The 24,465-nt window shown below is 38.2% G+C and overlaps 1 protein-coding gene across 1 annotated transcript in view; it reads right to left on the bottom strand.

Moving 5' to 3' along the window:
• LOC126474320 (aspartate aminotransferase, cytoplasmic-like) overlaps window positions 1-24,465 on the bottom strand; it is a 96,909-nt gene that overhangs the window by 22,336 nt on the left and 50,108 nt on the right. The window contains exons 3-5 of the mRNA XM_050101786.1: window positions 22,847-22,955; window positions 11,047-11,264; window positions 930-1,080 (exon numbers count right to left, since the gene is read on the bottom strand). Of these exons, the coding sequence (XP_049957743.1) occupies window positions 930-1,080; window positions 11,047-11,264; window positions 22,847-22,955 (478 nt within the window). The remainder of the gene's footprint in view (window positions 1-929; window positions 1,081-11,046; window positions 11,265-22,846; window positions 22,956-24,465) is intronic.

The following is a 24,465-nucleotide window of genomic DNA, read 5'->3' as shown; positions in this document are numbered from 1 at the left end:
GCTACAACTAATACCCTGACGATCACGCTACATGGATCTATGTGCCAGATGTCACAACTGTCATCATCACGCCGCCTCAAGTGGAAATTCTACGTTACTGATGTGATACGAGCAATTTATTTACGCCGCTGCCACGTATCCTTGGTAGTTCCAGACACTTTGTTTCTGTACCACGGCATAACCAGCCGCATTCCAGTGCCACTTGCTTTGCCACCCTCTTCACTACCTCCGCAATGTACGACCAACACATCTGCCATTTCTGCTTCGACAAGTGAGCACCTTTCCGCTCTGACACATGACCGTGCAGCAGTTTCGCACGAGCAGCTTGCAGCCTTACGACTCAACTGCAGCGCCAACAGCCACAGCACACACGCAGCTCCAGTTCCATCGAACTGTGTTGCCTCTCCGCCACGGACCAGTAGCTCATCCGCTGATTCGACTTCTTCGCGTTCACATTACGTCTCATCGCCTTCTTGCTTCGCCCATGGTTTTGCCGACCACGTCTGCCTTCCACCACCTTTCGCCGTCACCATGCCTCATGCACAGGGCTCACGGCCACGCCCCCCAACCTTCGATCACGGCTGTTTCTCACATCAAAACACCGATCTCGATCCCCACATTTTGATTGGCAGTACTAGGGATTTTGCCTTCCAGATGCAGCTACTGGCCAGCTACACTGTTTCTCTGTACTTTTAACAGAGAATAATGAATACAGTCAGTTCCAAAATATTCAGTGAAGTTCCATGCCATCAGCTTCAGCTTCTACATGATTTTCATTGACTTAAGTATATTTTGTTTCTTTTTAGTTCTATATACATTGAGTTTTTCTAAAGTATCAGATCAGTGATGTCATGAAGGTGTAATCCATTCACTTCTTCATTTCTCAATTTTAGAATGAGAAAAGCAAATATTTTAAAAAGTTTACTCACCATACAATCCACAGGACTTGGAGAAAGATTGAGCACAAAACAATTCAAGTTCCCTTTTAACAAAATGACGAACAGCCCATGCATCTTGGTCAACATCACCTGAAGCCAGGCCTTGGTAGGCTGTGTCAAAAAATGGAAAGAGTTTTCTTTCCTGTGGAACAGATGATGCAATCATCAGCAAGAGTCATGTAGACACTCTAATTCATATACAACCAGTTTTGAAACAGCAACCTTTTGCTCCATCTCTTTCAGTGTTTGTTCTCTCTATTATGGTTTACTGGAGGACAGAGTTGATGACAGTGCATCCATATTTTTTTTCTGGTATTGAGTATGAACTGTTAAAAATATCTTTTTTGCCTTTTCTCACACCAGCTCTCCAGTTGCTTTCCAGTTCACCTTTATCTCTCCCCATATATTTTTATTTTCATTTTCATTTCAGCCTCATGTTACACTTTCCACCTTCTAACACCCCGACAACGACCCCATTAAGTTTTATTTACATTCCCTCCGCAAACATGCCTTCGCCCTAGCCAGGTTATGCTCCCATATTTTATTTTCTCAGGCTTGTCTGACATTTGGCATTACCCCCAAAGGCCTCACACTTAAAGTTCCCATCTCTGGCTGCAACCCTTCTTTCCATCAGTCCCTATACCAATTCCAAACTGAACAATCCATTTCCCTCACCCACCTAATCCTTCACCTACACATCAACTCAGCCAACGAACACACCCGTCAACTCCTATCCTTAATAAAAGTCCTCAGTCTTTACTCTCCCACATCCACACCAGCTGTTCAGAGCATCCTCCTACAGGCCAGCCGCAAATTAGAACAGCATGCCACCCTCCACCTCAAAAAACTATCCAATCTTCTGGTTTCCCACCTCCGGAAAGGCAACTCACTCACCCTTCACAACCTTTCCAGCAAACCTCAACCTCCTCTCATTGCACACAGACCCAGTCTCTCCCATCTACTCAATCTCCCACTTCCAGCTCCACTCCCCCCAAAACCTCAAAATTCCAATCAACACAATCTGGAACCACAAAACCCTAATTCAGTAGTTAACCTTTCCTCCAAACCTCTCTCCCAATCTGAAACCTGTCCTATCCAAAGGTCTCACCTTCAGCCCCACTCCCAGATTCAACCAAACAGCCCTTGTCAAAGATTTACTGTCCTACACCCGTACTCTCTGCTGGAAATATTACTTTGCCACGAAGAAAAATGATCCTAATCCTACTCCTAATGATCCAACTCCCCAAGACACTATCCAAATTGAACCGTGCCTGGAACAGTTCCGTCCTCCGTCACAGCGGGACCCACCGCCTCTTCCTCAAAATCACCCTCTCCAAACCTTCCAGGAATTTCTGACTTCCAGCCTTGCCTCTCAATCCTTCTCAAAAAACCTTAATCCTACTCCCAACATCACCACTGCTGAAGCCCAGGCTATCCGTGATCTGAAGGCTGACCGATCCATCATCATTCTTCAGCGGACAAGGGTTCCACGACCGTGGTACTTGATCGTCGGGAGTATGTGGCTGAGGGACTGCGTCAGCTTTCAGACAACACCACATACAAAGTTTGCCAAGGTAATCCCATTCCTGATGTCCAGGCGGAGCTTCAAGGAATCCTCAGAACCTTAGGCCCCCTACAAAACCTTTCACCTGACTCCATCAACCTCCTGACCCCACCGACACCCCGCACCCCTACCTTCTACCTTCTTCCAAAAATTCACAAACCCAATCATCCCGGCCGCCCCATTGTAGCTGGTTACCAAGCCCCCACAGCACGTATCTCTGCCTATGTAGATCAACACCTTCAACCCATTACATGCAGTCTCCCATCCTTCATCAAAGACACCAACCACTTTCTTCAAGGCCTGGAATCCTTACCCAATCTGTTACCCCCGGAAACCATCCTTGTAACCATTGATGCCACTTCCTTATACACAAATATTCCGCACGTCCAGGGCCTCGCTGCGATGGAGCATTTCCTTTCACGCCAATCACCTGCCACCCTACCTAAAACCTCTTTCCTCATTACCTTAGCCAGCTTCATCCTGACCCACAACTTCTTCACTTTTGAAGGCCAAACATACCAACAATTAAAGGGAACAGCCATGGGTACCATAATGGCCCCCTCGTACGCCAACCTATTCATGACCCAAAGTTTGGTACAGATTTATTGATGACATCTTCATGATCTGGACTCACAGTGAAGAAGAACTCTAGAATTTCCTCTCCAACCTCAACTCCTTTGGTTCCATCAGATTCACCTGGTCCTACTCCAAATCCCATGCCACTTTCCTTGACATTGACCTCCATCTGCCCAATGGCCAGCTTCATACGTCCGTCCACATCAAACCCACCAACAAGCAACAGTACCTCCATTATGACAGCTGCCACCCATTCCACATCAAACGGTCCCTTCCCTACAGAATAGGTCTTCGTGGCAAACGAATCTGCTCCAGTCCCGATTCCCTGAACCATTACACGAACAACCTGAAAACAGCTTTTTGCATCCCGCAACTACCCTCCCGACCAGGTACAGAAGCAAATAACCAGAGCCACTTCCTCATCCCCTCAAGCCCAGAACCTCCCACATAAGAACCACAAAAGTGCCCCACCTGTGACAGGATACTTTCCGGGACTGGATCAGACTCTGAATGTGGCTCTCCAGCAGGGATACGACTTCCTCAAATCCTGCCGTGAAATGAGATCCATCCTTCATGAAATCCTCCCCACTCCACCAAGAGTGTCTTTCCGCCGTCCACTTAACCTTCGTAACCTCTTAGTTCATCCCTATGAAATCCCCAAACCACCTTCCCTACCCTCTGGCTCCTACCCTTGTAACCGCCCCCGGTGTAAAACCTGTCCCATGCACCCTCCCACCACCACCTACTCCAGTCCTGTAATCTGGAAGGTGTACACGATCAAAGGCAGAGCCACGTGTGAAAGCACCCACGTGATTTACCAACTGACCTGCCTACACTGTGAAGCTTTCTATGTGGGAATGACCAGCAACAAACTGTCCATTCGCATAAATGGACACAGGCAGACAGTGTTTGTTGGTAATGAGGATCACCCTGTGGCTAAACATGCCTTGGTGCACGGCCAGCACATCTTGGCACAGTGTTACACCGTCCGGGTTATCTGGATACTTCCCACTAACACTAACCTATTGCTCTTCAATATATCCTCTCTTCCCGTTATCCACCAGGCCTCAATCTCCGCTAATTTCAAGTTGCCACCACTCATACCTCACCTGTCATTCAACAACATATTTACCTCTGCACTTCCGCCTCGACTGACATCTCTGCCCAAACTCTTTGCCTTTGAATATGTGTACTTGTGTCTGTATATGTGTGGATGGATATGTGTGTGTGTGTGTGTGAGTGTATACCTGTCCTTTTTTTCCCCTAAGGTAAGTCTTTCCACTCCCGGGATTGGAATGACTCCTTACCCTCTCCCTGAAAACCCACATCCTTTCGTCTTTCCCTCTCCTTCCCTCTTTCCTGACGAAGCAACCATTGGTTGCGAAAGCTAGAATTTTGTGTGTATGTATGTGTTTGTTTGTGTTTCTATCGACCTGCCAGCGCTTCCGTATGGTAAGTCACATCATCTTTGTTTATATATATCTAAAAACAAAGATGATGTGACTTACCAAATGAAAGTGCTGGCAGGTCGACAGACACACAAACGAACACAAACATACACACAAAATTCAAGCTTTCGCAACAAACTGTTGCCTCATCAGGAAAGAGGGAAGGAGAGGGAAAGACGAAAGGATGTGGGTTTTAAGGGAGAGGGTAAGGAGTCATTCCAATCCCGGGAGCGGAAAGACTTACCTTAGGGGGAAAAAAGGACAGGTATACACTCGCACACACACTCATATCCATCCGCACATACACAGACACAAGCTTGACAATGAAATATGTCTGCTTGTGTCTGTATATGTGTGGATGGATATGTGTGTGTGTGCGAGTGTATACCCGTCCTTTTTTCCCCCTAAGGTAAGTCTATCCGCTCCCGGGATTGGAATGACTCCTTACCCTCTCCCTTAAAACCCACTTCCTTTCGTCTTTCCCTCTCCTTCCCTCTTTCCTGATGAAGCAACAGTTTGTTGCGAAAGCTTGAATTTTGTGTGTATGTATGTGTCTGTTTGTGTTTCTATCGACCTGCCAGGGCGTGTGTGTGATCTGTGACTCAGCATCTCAGCTGTATGTTCACTAGTAGCTATCCCTTTCATAATATTGTTACACTTTACTCTATTTAATGTATATACAACATTGGGCTATGTTAGTAATACATAGCTTGCTACTGTTAACAGTTCTCTGCAAGCGTAAAATGCAAGCGTTAAGTCCTGTTAAGCAAGGCGAGTGCAATTGTCATTTATGCAAAACAGATAGATCAGCAGTAGCAGATCATACACTGCGGCCAGGGGACCCCCAAATTTGTTTGAGGTTTTACCAAGATATAATTGTTGCTGTGATATGATGTACAGGAGACCATAGAAATGCAAAAGCCCAAAAAAAATTCAATGGAAAAGAGGAAGGACTGAAATTATTCATATTGTGGGCCTTAGTGCTAAATACAACAGACAGCACCAACTTTTCTCCACTAAAAGCTCCACAGTGTAAGTCGGCATGACTACATGGTCTTAGCAGTGGTCTGTTGATGTCACAACATGACCAGTGCAAGGAAACATATTAACAGTTTGGCTTGCTGAGCTTGCTTGAGATTGCTACTGCTTTCTGGGGTGTAAAAAAGTCTGATGAAGTCTCCACCATCAGAAGCTGAAATGGTAGGTAGAGAATCATGCCTTTGACCATGGCATAAGGCTCATAAAACAAAAATCACAAATAATTCTCTGCAACTGAAGAACAAGATATTTTAGTATACTTAGAATTGTGTGGTACACTGATATTAACATTACTGGGGGTGAATTCCCTAAAATCTGACATGATTCATTTGTTTTATGGGAGAGATATGCAAAATAACACAGTCATTAGCACCTTTTTCATGAGTTAATATACAGGGCGGTGCACAAAATATGTAACCAATTGTTTCTTTCACAGTTTACGACATACATTAGATATCCCTCTGGGATCTCTACAGTAGTACCAGCAGAGCTTGGAAAAACAAATGAGTTATGAAATGACATTTAATTCACGATACTGGTGCTAGGAGACTAGTAAGCAGCAATGGAAGACTGATGACACAGCAACGATCGGCAATTGTGTTACTTTTTCATGAAATGAAAAGCCTTGTTGTGACTCAGAGGCGTTTTCGACAACAGTTTAACACATGATGAGTCCCTTGCAAGAAGACCATCCACAGGTTGTATGATAAATTTGTACAGGAAAGAACAGTATTGGAAGCAAAGTGACCTTGGCCTAAGCCTGTTTGTTCGCCAGAGAATATTGAAGTGGTACGAGTTGCTGTACAGAGAAGTCCCGGGAAATCGTGTAGAAAGACAGCAGTGCAACTGGGAATATCCAGACGCTCCGTTCAACGCATTCTTAAAAGTGACCTCCATATGTACCCATACAAGATGACCTGTACACAGAAGCTCACTGAAGAACACAAGCAGCAGAGACTACTGTTTGCTCAGTGGACGGGGATAGGGAAGAAATGCCATCACACTACAAGTCAACTCGCCCAACACGAAACAGGAAAGAACCACAACATTTTTTACGGCAAGTAATTCCAGAGAAATGTTGATTTCATCTTCTAAAACATCGCTCTGGAAAGAAAATTTCAATTGTATAAGTGTTAAAAATGATATGTCATGTGCGGCTGTCGAACATAAGGTAGGCCAAAACAACCTAATAAATAAGTCATCGTCGAAATTTATGCTCCTGCACCAAAATGTACAATCCTTATCAAATAAAGTTAGTGAGATAGAAATATTGTTATCAGATGAACTAAAAGACGTGTCAGTTATATGTGTTAGTGAGCACTCGTTATCAGAAAATATGTTACATCACACAAGGATAGAGGGCTTTACCCTTTCATCTTTTTTTGTAGGAAAACCTCCATGCATGGAGGAACATGCATATATGTTAGAGAGGACGTCAAACACGATAATTTAAAGTTCACTAACTAGCTAGGGGATGAGCAAAACTTCGAAATTTCTGCTACACAACTGACAAATTTAAATATAATTGTTATTTGCATATATAGAAGCCCAGATGGAAACGTAACTACTTTCATTGAAAATCTTGAGAAGGCACTTAACAGTATAAAAATAGTTAGTAAAACAACCGTCATATGTGGTGACTTTAATATAGATTTCAACAAGAACTCAAAAGACAGATTAAACCTTGAAGCCTTATTAAAAACCTACAATATACATACAACTATCAAATCCCCACCAGAGTCACCACATCGTCAAGCAGTGCTATAGATCAGATACTAATAAATACAGATAAATATTTATACAAATCTGGAAATATGAATACAGGTTTCAGTGATCATTATGCACAGTTTATTGAATTCCCAGTAGACACTGCAGGAAATACTGAACAACAAATGACAAGAAAAGGTAGAAATTTTAGCAAGCACAACCTAGAACACTTCAGGCACTTACTAAAAAAAGAAACATGGAATGATATAGACAACTATGAGGACACATGTAAAAAGTTTGATATGTTCATGGAAATATTCTCCCATTATTTCAATATTTCCTTTCCAGTTAAAAACCAAACATTAAAAACTAGAAAAAGAAATGTTACATGGCTGACGAAAGGAATTAAAATATCATGTGCTGAAAAGAGGAGACTTTATGAAATCTCAAAAACACAAAATGTTACAGAAGAATTTCTGGTGTATTTCAAGAATTATAAGAGAGTGCTTCACAAAGTCATATAACAAGCTAAAAAAGCAACAAATGATCACCATATAAAAATGGCCAGGAACAAAATGAAAGCCATGTGGAAGATAGTCAGAGAACAAGTAAGAAATGAGACCTCCCAAAATGTAAATCCCCAGGTAATCCAAGATGGCAAAAAAATTACAAATCCAGACGAAGTAGCCAATGCTTTTAATACATACTTTGCAAATATTAGTGAAAAATTACTCTCTGACATAAAATCTTCAAATAAAAATCCTGCTACAACATCATCAAATCAAAATGGAAACTGCGACTCCCTATTTCTTACTCCAACCAACCCTAAGGAAATTATACTATCAATTAGAGAGTTAAAAACAAAATTTTCAACAGGTGTGGATGAGATTCCAGATTATGTCATTAAAAATGTGGGTGACCTCATTGCAATACCATTAGCCCACATTTTCAACAGTTCATTAACAAATGGAGTCTTTCCTTCCTGTTTAAAGACAGTGAAACTGAAACCACTGTTCAAAAAGGGTAAGAAAGAAGACACAGCCAGTTATAGACCTATTGCCTTGCTATCTACATTTTTCGAAAATACTAGAAAAAATTTTTCATAAGAGGTTGCTAGATTTTCTAGAAAACTGCAAAATATTATTCACAACCCAACATGGCTTCCGGAAAGGCCGATCAACAGAAACAGCAATATATTAATTTCTGGGTGAAGTACTAGAAAAAACTGATAGTGGACAAAAAGTGACTGGCATATGCCTTGATCTGTCTAAGGCTTTCGACATCATAGACCACACCCTATTGCTGCAGAAGCTTGAAAGAATTGGTATCAGAGGTATGCCTAACAACTGACCACAAGCAAGTAGTAGAAATACATTTTCACAAAGAAAATAAATCAACAAGACACTATTCTGATTATAAAGCAGTAAAATATGGAGTACCGCAGGGCTCGGTACTGGGCCCCATCCTATTTTTGATATATGTAAATGACCTAACATCAACCAACCAGTACCATAGCACTATCCAGTTTGCAGATGACACAAGCATATTAGTCAATGGGAAGACTGCAGAGATACTACAGACAAGACTGTCTGAGGCACTAACAAATGTTGTAAACTGGTTCAACCAAAACAAACTACTAATAAATAAAAGTAAAACAGTAGCATTAAATTTTCATAATGTCAAGAGAAATACTGAAGAGGATATAAGAATTCAGATGTCAGACACACATATTGCAAGTGTGCCTAATACAAAATTTCTGGGGGTCTGGCTACAGGATAATCTTAGATGGGAAACTCACATTGACAACACATTAAAGAAGCTAAGTACCATGTGTTATTTAATGAGGGTGCTAGAAAACTGCTGTCATAAGGACTGTCTAATGACAGTTTACTAATCTAATATACATTCTGTCCTAAAATATGGGATCACTTTCTGGGGTAACTTGCCATCCTGCCTAAAACTCTTCAGGATGCAAAAAAGAATAGTGAGAATCATGGCTGGAATAAAAAGGAACAAACCATGTAGACCATTATTTAAAAGGATGGGGATTCTTCCCCTTCCATGTATTCTCCTATTTGAAAGTGCAATGTTTATAAAGAAATATGCAATAACAAATCCCAGTATCCTCCCCAAAAATGAAGATGTTCATCATCATAATACAGGACAGAAAACTGACTTTCATGTACTACAAAGGAACATTACACCATGGAAAAAATTATATACAATAAATTGCCAAGAGAAATTAAAGTAAAGACTGATGTAAAAAATTTTAAAGCAGCATTAAAAGAATATCTGTTGACACATTGCTTTTATAGTGTGGAAGAGTTCCTCCAAAATCCTCGAGAGTCTAAGTGATGATTATGCAAATACTGTAACCATTAATACTGGCCTATAAATACATTCAGATGTAATTCTCAAGTTTATAATGGGGTTCAAGTATAAGTTGTATACCGACTTGCCCAGTATATGAAGTAAAATTCTGTGAATGTAATTCTCTAGTGTACATGTCCATTCATAGTGTAGAAGAGCTCCTCAAAAATCCTTAGAGCTTAAGTGAGGATCATGCAAATACTGTAATCGTTAATATTGGCTTATACATGTATTCAGCTGTAAACTTCAAGTTTCTAATGTGGTTTAATTATAACTTACACATTGACTTGCCCAGTATATGAAGTGCTGTAAAATTCTGTGAACATAATTTTCTAGTTTCTAAAGTGTTTTAATTGTAAGATATACTTTGACCTGTCCAATATCTGATGTGCTGTACTGTACATGTAAGATTTACTGGACCAATAAATACAATACAATACAATATAATACAAACTCTCAACAACGTTTGGTTTTCAGGCGAAACGCATTTTCATTTAGACGGTGTGGTTAACAAACAAAATGTACGCTTTTGGGCCACTGAAAATCCACAAGTGCTTCATGAACGACAACATTATGCTCTGAGAATTACAGCGTGGACAGCAATTTCCACTCACGGACTTATTGGACCCTTTTTCTTTGAAGAAACTGTGAATAGCGAGCGTTATTTGAGCATGCTTCGCAATAGCTCCATTTCACAGCTTCTTGCTATTGCCTTGCCCTTCAACATGCAGTGGTTCATGCAAGATGGAGCAAGGCCACATACTGCAAACACTGTGTTGGAGTTTTTACACGAGCATTTAGACATGCTGATCATTTCACTCAGGTTTCCAGGTCACTTCAATGACAGACAAAATTGGCCCCCCAATAGTCCAGACCTTAATCCATTTGACTTTTTTCTTTCGGGGTACCTAAAAGAAAAAATTTTTCCGAAACATCCATGTGATTTAATGGAGCTCAGAAGACTTATTCTTCAAGCTTGCAATGAAATTACTGAAGACATGTGCCATGGGGTAATCACTAACTTCAGTGTTCATTTGAAGGAAGTTAGGAAATGGTGGAAGTACTGAGCATGTGCTGAGTTAGAACAAATCTCCATGGACGGCTCTTCATTGTAGTATATGTTCCTTTCAGATTGTATTGACAATAAAGTTTATATTCAAAAACAAAATGGTAACACATTTCATGCGCCACCCTGTAAATTCATGGAAAGCATAGCAACTAGAATATTAAATAGTTAATAAAGATTAATAACCATAATAAGTAAAAGAAAACTCTGAAAATGGTATCTGCACAAAAAGATGCTCAATATACTATAGCAAGAAAAAGTTGATGGATGAATGTTATAGCTTCGTGTTATATAGATCTGTGAATGACTAAAATATACGTCAAAGAATATGTTACGCACCTGAATAATGTCAGCAATCCTATCCCATTGTTCTTGTGTTGGATCACAGCCAGTAGGATTGTGGGCGCATGGATGTAACACCACCACAGAATATTTGGGAGCAGATGACAAGTCTTCAGTTAGACCCTCAAAATCTAGTGCCTTATTCAGAGGATGCCAATACCTGTACTCCTTCAAGTGTGTGAATCCGCTTCGAGACATAACTCTGTGATGGTTATCTGAAATATTATGCAACAGTTACAACTATATGGAAATTCAGGCTATTTCAGTAAATTTGAGGGAGGAAATCTTTTCAAGTGATCAGCTGAGTTGTAGTGTCATGTTACCACAATGTTTCCAAAGGTTTCCTACTGATACCTGTAGGGCTTTTGCTACATGTTTTGCCACCCTAACAACTGAAAACAACAGCACAACAATGGAAATCTCCTGTTACACTATCAATCATTAAACTATCTTATTTACTCGAATCTAAGCCGCACTCGAATCTAAGCCGCACCTGAAAAATGAGACTCGAAATCAAGGGAAAAAAAATTTCCTGAATCTTAAGCCGCACCTAAAATTTGAGACTCGAAATTCAAGGGAGGGAAAAGTTTTAGGCCGCACCTCCAAATCGAAACAAAGTTGGTCTATTGTAATATGAGACACAATTTAGGTCGAATGAATGACGATACAGCTACAATAGTTTGGTTCGAGACGTAAGCTTAGCAGTTAAGCTTTACCAGGTAGCCATTGCTATGTGTCAGGCGCTCCATCCGTATTTATGCGGGTACCCTTTTTTTTCCACGTGCTTCGTCTGGTTTGAATTGATTGCTTATTTTTCTTTGATGTGATAAGCGGAGTTTTCTTTGTTATAGGTGTTTACGCCACTCTAAGCTGAAAATGCATTACTGTACTGTGTCATGCATTGTTTGTCGCGTTCTGATAGTGCGTGTTTACGGCCTGTCGAAGCTCACGCCATGGCTTGCTTTTGTGCGCGCTACCGCCGCTAACAATTAAAAAAAAAAGAAGAGAGGAATCGTCTCATTAGCGAAACAATGGCAACAGACTGTTATTTGTTGTTACTTACACTGCTGCTTTCTTTGATAATGATCAACAAGAACCAAATAATAGACTGCTTATGATAGAAGATGTTCTGAACGAGAGTTTAGCCAAAAATTTTCTCCTTTTGAAAATCTTTGCAGACGCCTCTTTAGTACATTACATTCTGCACAGAAATTTGAGTTATCTTAGATTTAAAAATCTAGTCAATTGCCGTGCTTCATTTCTGACTGTATCACTATTACGCATAAGAATAATATGAATATAAACATGACATGATATGTATATTCTTCCGCGTTTGCTGTTGTCTCACTCTACTTTCGTAGTTTATTAGGCAGACAGAATTTAAATGAGATAGCAGCAAACACGAAAGAATACGTGGCAAAATGTTTATATTCGTATTATTCTTATGGGGAAGAGAATACTGCATGTGATTCACAATTCATAAAAGTTCCTATTAGCAACCATCTCTTCTCACAGGTAGCAAAAAATTCAGAACGTAGAGTTGACCATATTGACAAACATCCCTAACAGTCTTGCCAGTCAGATTTTCATAGTACATTGTAGTACATTGAAACGCTGGAACATTCGAAGATGAACAGTACGGAATTTGTATTTACTTCGATGGATAACGTATGAAAATGCAGTGGTCGAAACTCGGGGCGGAGGAAAAAAGGCTCGTTTTCCACCTTTTTTTTAAATTTATTACTGACGCAGAGGTTTTGTCACCAGTATTTATCTTTGTGTCTGCAAAGCATGCCTGTGTACCGCTACATATATTCGACGACAAAAGTTAGTTGTGGCGGCACCTACCAACATTTTTCAGAACTTCCGCTTACTTTGCACTCGATTCTAAGCCGCAGGTGGTTTTTTGGATTACAAAAACCAGAAAAAAAGTGCGGCTTAGATTCGAGTAATACGGTAAGGTGATCAGATGTCCTTATTTTCAGGAGCTGGTCCTAAATTTTCATCCTATGACCTCACTTCCTTTAAAACTGATTGAAGACAACAAAATTCCTCGATTTTTGAAATTACCCAAAATAATTGAAATAGGAAGAATTTTGACGAAGATTTTAAACTAGAGCTAAACTCAACTATACCAGTGCAACCAAATCTGGCATAAATTACTTATTTTATTTAATTGCAAGAAAATCAACTAATAAAGACATGGACCTGTTTTCTGGTGCAAATGAATTTTTCCTTGAATTTAGAACTTATGCTGTACTGATTGGAGATGTGCTGAAGCATCAAACTAGGTCATCTGGAGAACTATGGTGTTATTTTGTTTGTGTTTTAATGGAAGTATTTGTAGAATGAGGAATAAATCTCATCTTCTTCAGGAGGTAGGGAGGTCCTTGTGATTAAATAAATAACTCGTGCCTTGTTTGTGTTTTCTATTGACCATTCTACAATTTTAATTAATCAGCCCAGTGGCACAGTGTTCTAAGTGGAAGGTTTTTGAGCACTCATCCGAGCTTGGTCTTTATTCAAATCCGGGTGAGGCATGGATGTTATGATTGTCTCAAGGCACTGATTCTTGCCCTTCCACGAAGTCAGTGGCGCTAAATTAGGGACAGGGGACTGCTTATAGCCCAGTGAGTTGCTCACTGTGGTAGTTAAACCCAAAGTCAAAACTCTCAGTAGTGGCTCCTTTACTTTTGAGGTAGGTACAGGCAGTGTGTTTACTTTTGTCAGAGTAAATAAAGGCTTATTAAGTAACTGTTCTGTAAGCTTTTGAAAACGATTTGGTGTTTTAATTTTTCCTCTTTTACATTTTTTCTCCTAATATTCTCAACTCAATTTTTTCATTATTTGATTTGAAATTAATTTTTTCTGCCCTTTGCCACCGCTAAATTTTGCCATCCTAGGGAGCTGCCTAGTTTTGTCTAATGGTGAAACAGCACTGCATACCTGTACTCCTTCAAGTGCATGTCTCCACTTGTAAGCATAACTCTGCGATGGTTATCTACAATATTATGCAACAGTTTCAACTATATGGGGATGCAAGCTATTTCAGCAAATTTCATTGACAAAATTTTCTCAAGTTGCCAGATCAGTTGTCATGTCATGTTGCCACAGTGTTTCCATGGGTTTACTAATTGTCATCTTCCTGTGAAGTCATGTGCACTGACAACCTATGGTAGACATTAGTATGAGAATACAAAAGTCCATTCTGAACCCAGTGAATAAAAAAGTCCATTCTGAACCCAGTACAGCTATACAGAGCCTGTATGCAAATTATTTTTACCGGTAGCGTTGTGGATGTGAATTTCGCCATTCATCCTGAATTCATTCAACCATAAATACCATTAGGGAGTATATGAATCCCCACATAGGTATCAGAATTACAAGAACACTGAAGGGATTTTGGTAAGATGCTGAAACTAATTGCAGCTAATCTGCTTTTTGCCTACAATATTTATTTACAAAAGTAAATTTACATATGCCCGCCTGTGTCTGTATATGTGCGGATGGATATGTGTGTGTGTGTGTGTGTGTGTGTGTGTGTGTGTGTGTGTGTGCGCAAATGTATACCTGTCCTTTTTTCCCCGTAAGGTAAGTCTTTCCGCTCCCGGGTTTGGAATGAGTCCTTACCCTCTCCCTTAAAACCCACACCCTTTCGTCATTCCCTCTCCTTCCCTCTTTCCTGATGAAGCAACCTTGGGTTGCAAAAGCTTGAATATTTTGTGTGTGTGTGTGTGTGTTTTATTGTTCTCGTTTGGTAAGTTACAGTATCTTTGTTTTTTTATATATAAAGTAAATATTCTGTATGCTTTTAGTCTGTGGACAAACTTTAGCATTGACCCTGATGTATGGCTGGAATGGTTACATTAGCTGAGTAATGAAGATCCTAACTGTGATATTGCTGACTCAGAGAAAGAGGATTGTGTACATGGAAGTGGTCATGATTCAGGAACAGATCAAGAAGTGTCAGAAAATGATCAGTTCATACTCACAGGAAGAAGTAATTCAAGAGGATGTTTTGTATTTTATTTTATTTTAGGAGAAAATGCAATAGCTAGATGTAGGAAAAGTAAAGGTCATACCAGTGTTAGAACAATTTCTCACAATATTATCATTCATTTACCTTGACCCAAAAATGAGGCTCATACAACAAAGACAGAAACAGATACTATGAACTTATTTTGGATGAAAATATAATACCCATTACTGCAACACGTACAAATATTTACATCGATGAAGTTTGTGATAGCTTTTCTAGGGAAAGGAATGTTAATGAAACACACATTATAGAGATCATAGCGTGCATTGCTTTGTAATATCTGTGTGGATCTCTGAGATATTCTAGAAAGAGTTTATGAAAGTTGTGCGATAACTCAAAGGGGGACGAACTTGAAACATGCTTCTTATGCATGAGTGAAAATTTCACAGTTATTTGCTTTCACATTTTACAATCCTCCATATATACATTTAATATGGCCAGCGCACTATTGTTTTAACTTTCGATAAGCCTCATTAATAGGCTGCAGGTGAACATCCACATTCTGCTACCTTGGTTTCCTGTTGAACATCTACAAGCAGTAAAAACCTAACCACAAAGTACACAGTTCTTGAAGAATAGAAAGGTACATATGGAGCAGACACTGCCATTGTTTTAACACACAGCCTATTGGTGTAACACTTATTTCATTGTTAAGCTGATGCATTGTTGTCGTTCTAACCAACACAGGTTCCTCATATGAAACTTAGGCGTGGACTGTCTCAGGCAGTGCGGGATTAGCCGAGCAGTTTTAAGGTGCTGCAGTCATGGACTGTGCAGCTGGTCCCGGCGGAGGTTCGAGTCCTCCCTCAGGCATGGGTGTGTGTGTTTATCCTTAGGATAATTTAGGTTAAGTGGTGTGTAAGTTTAGGGACTGATGACCTTAACAGTTAAGTCCCATAAGATTTCACAGACATTTGAACATTTGACTGTCTCGGGACCAGAAATTGGGCCCTTATGTATCCTAACAATAATAGGTGCTGGAACTACATATTGTTCAAAGTTTGATTTACAGAAATTAAAATGAAAACTTAACTCATTAAATTAACTGAATACATCGAAAAATTCTGTCTTTTTAACAGTTTCTTCTACTATAAGAGTTAGGCCGAATTATTTGTTTAAATTGTGAAATTAACAAATATAGTAACACAAACAATACTTTTGACAAAACTATTAATCACTTTTGAATTAATGAAGGGCTTGCTTTGCTAACATGTTTTCAAATAGAGCCAAATAGATATTTTTACTAGTATTTTGTCTTCCAAATGTTTACAATTATTACATAATTTATATTTGTTTATAAGTCAACAATAGAATTTAAGTTAAAATACAATTACTGATTTCACCCTATAACAAAAGATACTAATTAGGCATAATCAAAATAAATTAGAAAATCAATTACATAAAACTAAGCACAAAATTAGATCTGGTGTTATATTCTTTAAAACTGAGGGCCAACCTTTCTCTTTTATGGAAATGCAGATTATATTCACATATGTTAATGGTAATTAGTTAAAATTGAAACAAATGAATTTAAAGGAGGCAGATGGTTAAACAAGAGGGGAAGTAAAAATATCCCAGCTTGCTTCATCACAAGATGTCCAAGACTTGACAGTATGTTTGATAGAGGTGTTCATGGAGAGAATGACAAACTGGCTGCTATCAGAGAGGTACTGGGGTTATTTACGAAAAATTGCCAAAAATATTTATTGTCTAATGTATACCTTATCATATTTGTTTATTAATTGTATTATATTTGGATTTAAATTAAAAACATCCTAAAATCATTCATATACACTGTTCAAAGTGTCCAGAAACATCTTTTATGTTGTGAATGATACTTATCATCTGTGTGAGTGACCATGTCAGGAAATATTGCACAAATAATTGTGAGTTAAATTATACCCAAACTGGTGTCAATTCTTTTTATTATCCATCTGGAAGCCTAAGAACTTCACAGATGGAAACTCATTCAGTATCTTCCAATTGATCTCTACTTCTGGTACCTCTAAGAAAACATCACTCATGGATTAGGCCTTAGACTTTATCTAACTGACTGACTTCTGCCTACAAGGCAGTACAAGGAGTGATCATGGGACATATGATCAACTTGTCACCAATCACTTCTGTCATTATTAGCAATAGAAAAATCCTGGTGATGCTGCTACTTCTTCTTTATTCAAGCAGCTCCTCATCTGCCCTCACAATTGCTGAATTGACCTCATATCAGCCTCCCTATATCAGAAAGAGTCTGAGAAGGTACCTTGGGGCCAGGTGTTCCTGCACCAAAGGCTGCGATGCTTACCATTCAGCTATGTAAGTGGTCTTTAAGTACCTGTAAGTCACTTTTATCTTTTTGTAATTGCATATCATGAGCTTTTGTAAGATTAAGAATTAAACTGTTTGCTGTCAACCAGTTGTAAATCTATTCCACTACTTTATTGGGCACGTTATTCTGGAGAAAAACCAAAACTGGACAAAATTAATTCAAGGTGGCCTCAACCAGCAGTATACAAGGTGTAATCATATATGATGAGTATCAAGATGGCGGCTACAGTAAAAGTTAAGCAAGTGTCCTTCCAGAAAAACTTAAATTTTGCCGTAAAAAAAAAATCGTGTGAAAATTGTAAAGACGAAATCAAGAAACTGAATGAACGCATAACGAGCTTACAGTTCATAATCGGCAGTTTGAAAACGGACATTTCGAAAATACAACAAGAAAATAGTGAACTGAACACGCTAAAACTTGTGCGAGATAGTTCGTCCGTTACGGAAAAGTGGTCAAATGTAAAGTGCAAAAACAGCAAGTCCAAAGAGCAAATTCGGAAAACCTGCGAAAGTTACGCAAGCTTTGTGCACGAAAACACATTTCAAGTACTTTCGATCGCCGATAGTGAAAATGCAACTTACAGTTCGCATGAAGTTGGGAAAAGCAAAATGGCACTTTGGGGAATAAGGTAAGAGAAGAAAATTTACTGACGCAAACAACTGTGAAGGAGGTCAATATAAATATGCCGACCAAAAATTGTGTCGAAGTGTGTGGTAAAACAATACAAAACGATTCGGAAATTGTGAACTCCAATAACAGGAAACTGTTTGTGTTTTCAGACAGCCATGGTCGTGGACTTCCTAGTAAACTAAAAGAAACAACTGAAACATTTTCGTGTGGTATAGTGAAACCGGGAGCCCCACTTAGCGAAATTAAAAAAATGACCGAATCCGCAGAGGCAAAAAATCTGCATGATAAAGACTTCGTTGTACTTATGGGAGGCGCAAACGATGTCTACAAAAATGAAACATTGAGTGCAACGCGCGATCTTAAACAGTGTCTGAGGAACCTCACTCACACTAACGTAATACTTGTCAATATTCCGCATCGCTATGATCTTGTAAGATGGTCATGTGTTAACAGGGAAATAGAAAGTGCCAACAGTCAGTTTGCAAAAATCTGCAAACATTTTAAAAACGTGAAATGCGTTGATATAAACAGTATTGGACGTAGATTCCACACGCAACACGGACTTCACCTGAATGGCTTGGGGAAAGAATATCTGACAAGCCTGATAACCAGGGTAATAAAAAACCACCAAAACAAATTCAAAACCAAAACGATAATTGCATTGCCATCGCCTGACTCCATTACGAAAACACTTCAAAAAAATTCATTAGAAACTTCATCAGCAGCAGCAAAACATGTAAAAAAAGACCAAATTTTAACAGAAAGAACAGTGGACATCGATTTCAACAACAAAAGAACTACTGTTCGTCATCAGCCAAGTATTATTTTAGACGAAAATAACAAAAACGAGAAGACTCCAAGTTCACAAGGAAACACAGCAGTAGTGGTAGAACCAACATTTGAAGTGTCAGAAACAGCACCACCATCAACAACAACAAATAGAAGGCTGTTGGACAGAAGAAATGCTGAGCCTCCTTCTCATCTCAACGATTTTTTATGTGTGGGCCCGAAGAAAAAGAAGGGACAACAGTAGGTAGTGTCAGGTGTCTCCTCTCTCCTGTCTCAAGGCAGACTCCAATGGATTCTCAGTCAGGTAACAGCACTAATAGAATGAAAAAGCAAGAGGAAGGCATCTCTTTCTTTCATCAAAATATAAGGGGCCTCTTAAACAAAATAGATCCACTCCTTATTAACATTAGTGAAAAGGACAGTATAAATAATGCCCAGATTTTGTGCTTAACTGAGCACCATGTTACTGATAAATGTGCCTTGCCATCTATAGCAAGTTATACTTTAGTAACATACTACTGTAGGGAAAGTAAAGATAAAGGTGGAGTAGCAATTTATGTTAAGGATAGTGTAGCATACAAAGCTATAGATATTAAGAAATATTGTGTGGAACAACAATTTGAGGCATGTGCCACAGAAATAACAACTAAATTCTATCCAATAATAGTGTTGGCTGTCTACAGGGCTCCTTCAGGTGACACAAAAACTTTTCTGCATTCAATGGAACTCCTTCTGTCATGGTTACTTTCAAAAGCGAAGGATATTTTAATATAAACTTTTTGACAGAAAATAAGAATAAAATAGACTTTGAGATTGTGATGACCTTACTCAATCTGACTTCAGTAATAAATTTCCCAACAAGAATTACATCCGAGTGCCAAACTATGATAGACAACGTTTTTTTAGATGTAAATAGACATCAGAATTATATTGTCAGGCAGGTTATAAGTGGGCTTTCAGATCATGATGGACAAATTCTCACTATTTATGACGTTAATCTGTTCAAAAAAGAATTTCCTCGATGGAAAGTCATAAGAGTAATTAATGAAAAGGCGAAAGGAACTTTCAACCACAGGTTGCAGCAAATGGATTGGTCTTTAGTATATGGCCATGATGATGTTGATACTAAATTTAACTGTTTTATAAATGAATTCTGTGCTCTTTTTGAAGAAATATTTCCCAAGAAATGGGTCAGAAACAGTGCTTCCAATTCTGTAAGCAAGCCTTGGATTACAAAAGGTATAAAACAGTCATGTAAAACCAAAAGGGAAACTTATGCTGCAATAAGATTCTGTAAAGATGTAGAAAAATGGGAACACTATAGAATATACTGTAAAATTTTGAAGAAACTAATACAGAAATCAAAAGCCCTTTATTATGAGAAGAAAATAGATAATTCTAATAATAAAATAAAAGCAATTTGGAGCATTGTAAAAAAAGAAACAGGAAGAGATGCAACAAGTAAAGAAGATATAAATAATATCAGATATGAAGGTATCCTAATAGATAACCCCAAAAGGGTGGCTGAGATTTTTAATAAACACTTCCTATCAGTATCTCAACAGATTGGTTGCAAGCCCGATGTTGATGAAGCTGTAACTCTTTGTCAAGCTGTATATTCTAACACAATTTCAGAAATGCACCTTAATCCTGTCACTGTAGAAGAAATTCAAAAAATCATCATGTCTCTAAAAAGTACGAATTCTGCAGGGGTTGATAATATATCTAGTAATTTATTGAAATATTCTTGTGTGTGGATAAGGGACATTCTCTGTCATATTTTCAATGCTTCCCTTCAGAAAGGTGTTGTTCCCAGTAGACTTAAGTATGCCATTGTGAAGCCCCTGTACAAAAAGGAGGATAAAGCTGAACTAACTAACTATCGACCTATCTCTTTGCTGACAGCTTTCTCCAAAATTCTAGAAAAGCTAATACATGTAAGAATTACTGATCATCTCATGAAGAATGGAGTTCTCAGCAAAAGCCAGTTTGGCTTTCAAAAGGGCCGTTCAACAGAAGACGCAGTCTACGCACTTGCAAATGAAGTTCTAGAAACCCTTAATGAAAAAATGCTAGCACTTGGTGTCTTCTGCGATTTATCCAAAGCGTTTGACTGTGTTGATCACCAGATTCTCTTGCAAAAAGCAAAATTAGTAGGAATAAGTGGTGTTGCAGGCAATTGGCTACAGTCGTACCTCCAAGACAGAAAACAAAAAGTTGTGTTGAATAGCTCGGGTGGAGTATGTGACACTTCCTCAGATTCTGATTGGAGTTCCATTACATGTGGAGTGCCCCAGGGCTCAATTCTTGGGCCACTATTATTCCTGATTTTTATAAATGATCTACCATCATGTACAAGCCTGCCGTGTAAATTTAGATTATTTGCTGATGATACTACAATTTTTATGAGCAGTAGAACAGACAACAATCTTGAGGAACTCAGTAATCACATACTCTCAGATATGGTTAATTGGTTCAAGGTGAATGGTCTCTCATTAAATTCCAGTAAGACCAGCTTTATTCAATTCTGTACAAAAACAGAAAAAGAGAGAGAGATAAGTGTGACATGTGGTAATCAACCAATAGTCAGAATGGAAACAACAAAATTTCTTGGAGTGCACATTGACAAGAAAATGAACTGGTCTTCACATATTATTGATCTCTGTAAGAGGCTTAGCTCTGCTACCTATGCTTTACGGGTTGTCACTACATGTGTTGAACCTAACACTGCAAAAGTGGCCTATTATGGCTATTTTCATTGTCTCATTGAGTACGGAATTATTTTTTGGGGCAACCAGCCATTAGCAAGGAAAGTGTTCATTGCACAGAAGCGAGCTTTAAGAATTATATGTAGATTGCGCCCAAGAGACTCTTGTAGAAATAGTTTTCGTAATCTTAAAATATACACACCACATGCCAATATATTTTTTCTCTCATGTGTTTTGTTTGTAAAAATATAGATATATTTCAACCAAATAGTAATTATCATGAGCATAACACACGGAGGAAGAATGACATACACAGTGAACTCAGAAATTTGAGCTTGGCACAAAAGGGTGTCCATTACACTGGAGCAAAACTCTTCAATGCTCTTCCTCCCGAAATAAAGACAAAGATTCATAACAATAGCGAGTTTAAGAAAGCACTAAAAATATTTCTGCTAGAAAAAGCTTTTTACAGTCTAGATGAATTTTTAACTAAATAAATTGTAATATTTTAATATTATATAATACAAGTTGACATAATGCCACTACGAATTTTATTTAACCTGAGATCTGTATCTGTGTGTGCTCCGTATCTGTTTTCTGTAGTGTTTTAATAATTCTAAGAAAATATGTATTTTCTTTTTCTATATTGCTGCCCAAAGAATTTACTGTTTTAAGTTTTTATATAATTATGTACTCAAATTTCTGTATATGCTATAAGATTATCAGACTGTATTTGTAAAAAACTGACTCGTTCCACGTCCTTGTGTATTAAACACAGTTGACCTATGGAACACGAAATAAATCAAATCAAATCAAATCAAATCATGACATACATTGATCTAGCAGTTATTTCTACTCACTCATTGAGAGATTGATGATTTTTTTAAACTGAAATTTATAAACTGTTTGTTAACTGTGTAAAATAAGAGCAGTTGGGCTTTTAGACCAATTTTATCTGCATCTGTGTCACTTATATTAAAAATACTTAAAATATTTTTTAATACTTGTGAAACTTCTTGACAGATTAAAATTGTGGGCCAGCCCAGGAGTCACACACAGATCCTCAGCCTGTTCTCGTGCACAGTTTTAAACTCCTGGAGAAGTTCACAACAGTACATACTCCACAATGAAGTGAAGGGTTAATTATCTAAAACAAGTCTGGTAAACAGATAATATAAAAGAACTAGGGAAACCTGAAATACACAAGAAAATGAATTTGACAACTTAAAAATTAAATGTCAACTGATAATGTCTAACCAGTAAATATTTTTTAGATAAAAATGAATACAAGAGAACAATATTCACCCCAAGTTTGTGCAGGAATGTAGGCAGTATTGTAATTCAGCACTCTGGATAAGAATTCAGATCCAATACGTACACATCCCGTTCCCCCGAGGCTCTGTATGCCAAAGGCCTGCAGACAAAATATTAAAACAAAACTATAAACTACCACAATTTGTAAGGAATATTGTAGTTAATATTGTAGTGTCTGTTTTTAATAACCTTTTTAAAAATATTTTCTACATTTACAGTTTACTCTTTTGGCAACATGCATTTACATTGTGAATAGTGTTTTATTCATCTCATGACATACATTTGCAATCCATTTGGTTTGTGTACAGGAGGCACATCACAAATTTATAAAACAGTTACAGTGATATTTACATTCATAAATAATAGCACTATAGTAAATAATAAAACTATAAGGATATTTCAATGTGTACCACATTATATCCAGCTCAAATTTCCAGTTTCTCCTGCATGAATTCATCCACTGCATAATAACACTTCAGTGTCAGTACCTATATAGCTTTTGTTTAAGTGAACCTAAATTCATTTGCATCAACTTGTTCCCTTTTAATTTATTAAAAATTTTCATTCCTATGTATTGAGGTCCCTAGGCATACAGTCTGAGGCTGTGGGTGGGCAGCATAAAATTTTCTTTATTTCTAGTATCATGTGAATGGACAAAATGTTTGTTTCTCAAATAATTCATGTCTGGCGTACTAAAGTATAATAATCTCACACATGTATAAGGATGGCAGGGTTAATATTTTAAGTTTTCTAAATAATGTTTGACATGGTTCTTTGTGATTTGCAGTGCACATATTTTAATTGATTTTTTTTTTCTGTATTTTTAGTATCCACATTATGTTTGTCGAGTTACCCCAAAAAAACAATACCATACCTAATAATGAATTTGAAGTAGCTTGTATATGCTACTTTTTGTGTGCCCATGTCAGTTGCTGTTGATAATATTTGCATTGCAAACGCAAATCTGCTCAATTTGTTTGCCAGGTATTCAATATGTGCCTGCCAGCTCAAATTTTTATCTACATTTAAACCTAAGAATTTGACTGCGTCAACTTCTTCTATACCTTGGTTGTTGTGTACAGTCTTAATCTGCTCACATTTTGACTGTTTGGTTTTGAACTGCATAACGTGAGTCTTAGATATGGTTAGATTCAACCCATTTAGCTGAAACCAAGTTTCTAAGGTACTGAGGGTACTGATCACAGATTTGGGGATTTTTTCCAAATCCTGATCTTCAACTGAGACAGAAGTATCATCTGCAAACAGAACTGATGGGGAGCTGATATTTAATGGCAAGTCATTAACATAAAAGAGAAAGAGGACTAGGCCTAATATGGAGCCTTGTGAAACATGTTGAGATTTTTTTTCAGTCAAAAAAATAATATGTGCCACTTGAAGAAATGCTAACTCTTTCCTTTCTGTTGGATAAGTAGGGTTTAAGCCATTTTATGGCACTGCTGCTAATGCCATACTTTTTTCAAGTTTGTAAACAATCAATGTATGTGTGGCGTAGAGCGCCATAAATATCAATATTTGTTCAGTGTATAAGTGTGCTATCTTTGAGGAGAGGGCTTTGGGAGGATGTTGGCCGCTAATGGCAGTTAGCCTCT

The sequence above is a fragment of the Schistocerca serialis genome, chromosome 4 (genome assembly GCF_023864345.2).
Source record: "Schistocerca serialis cubense isolate TAMUIC-IGC-003099 chromosome 4, iqSchSeri2.2, whole genome shotgun sequence".
Lineage (NCBI taxonomy): Eukaryota > Metazoa > Arthropoda > Insecta > Orthoptera > Acrididae > Schistocerca > Schistocerca serialis.
This window is presented reverse-complemented; position numbering and strand designations above follow the sequence as displayed.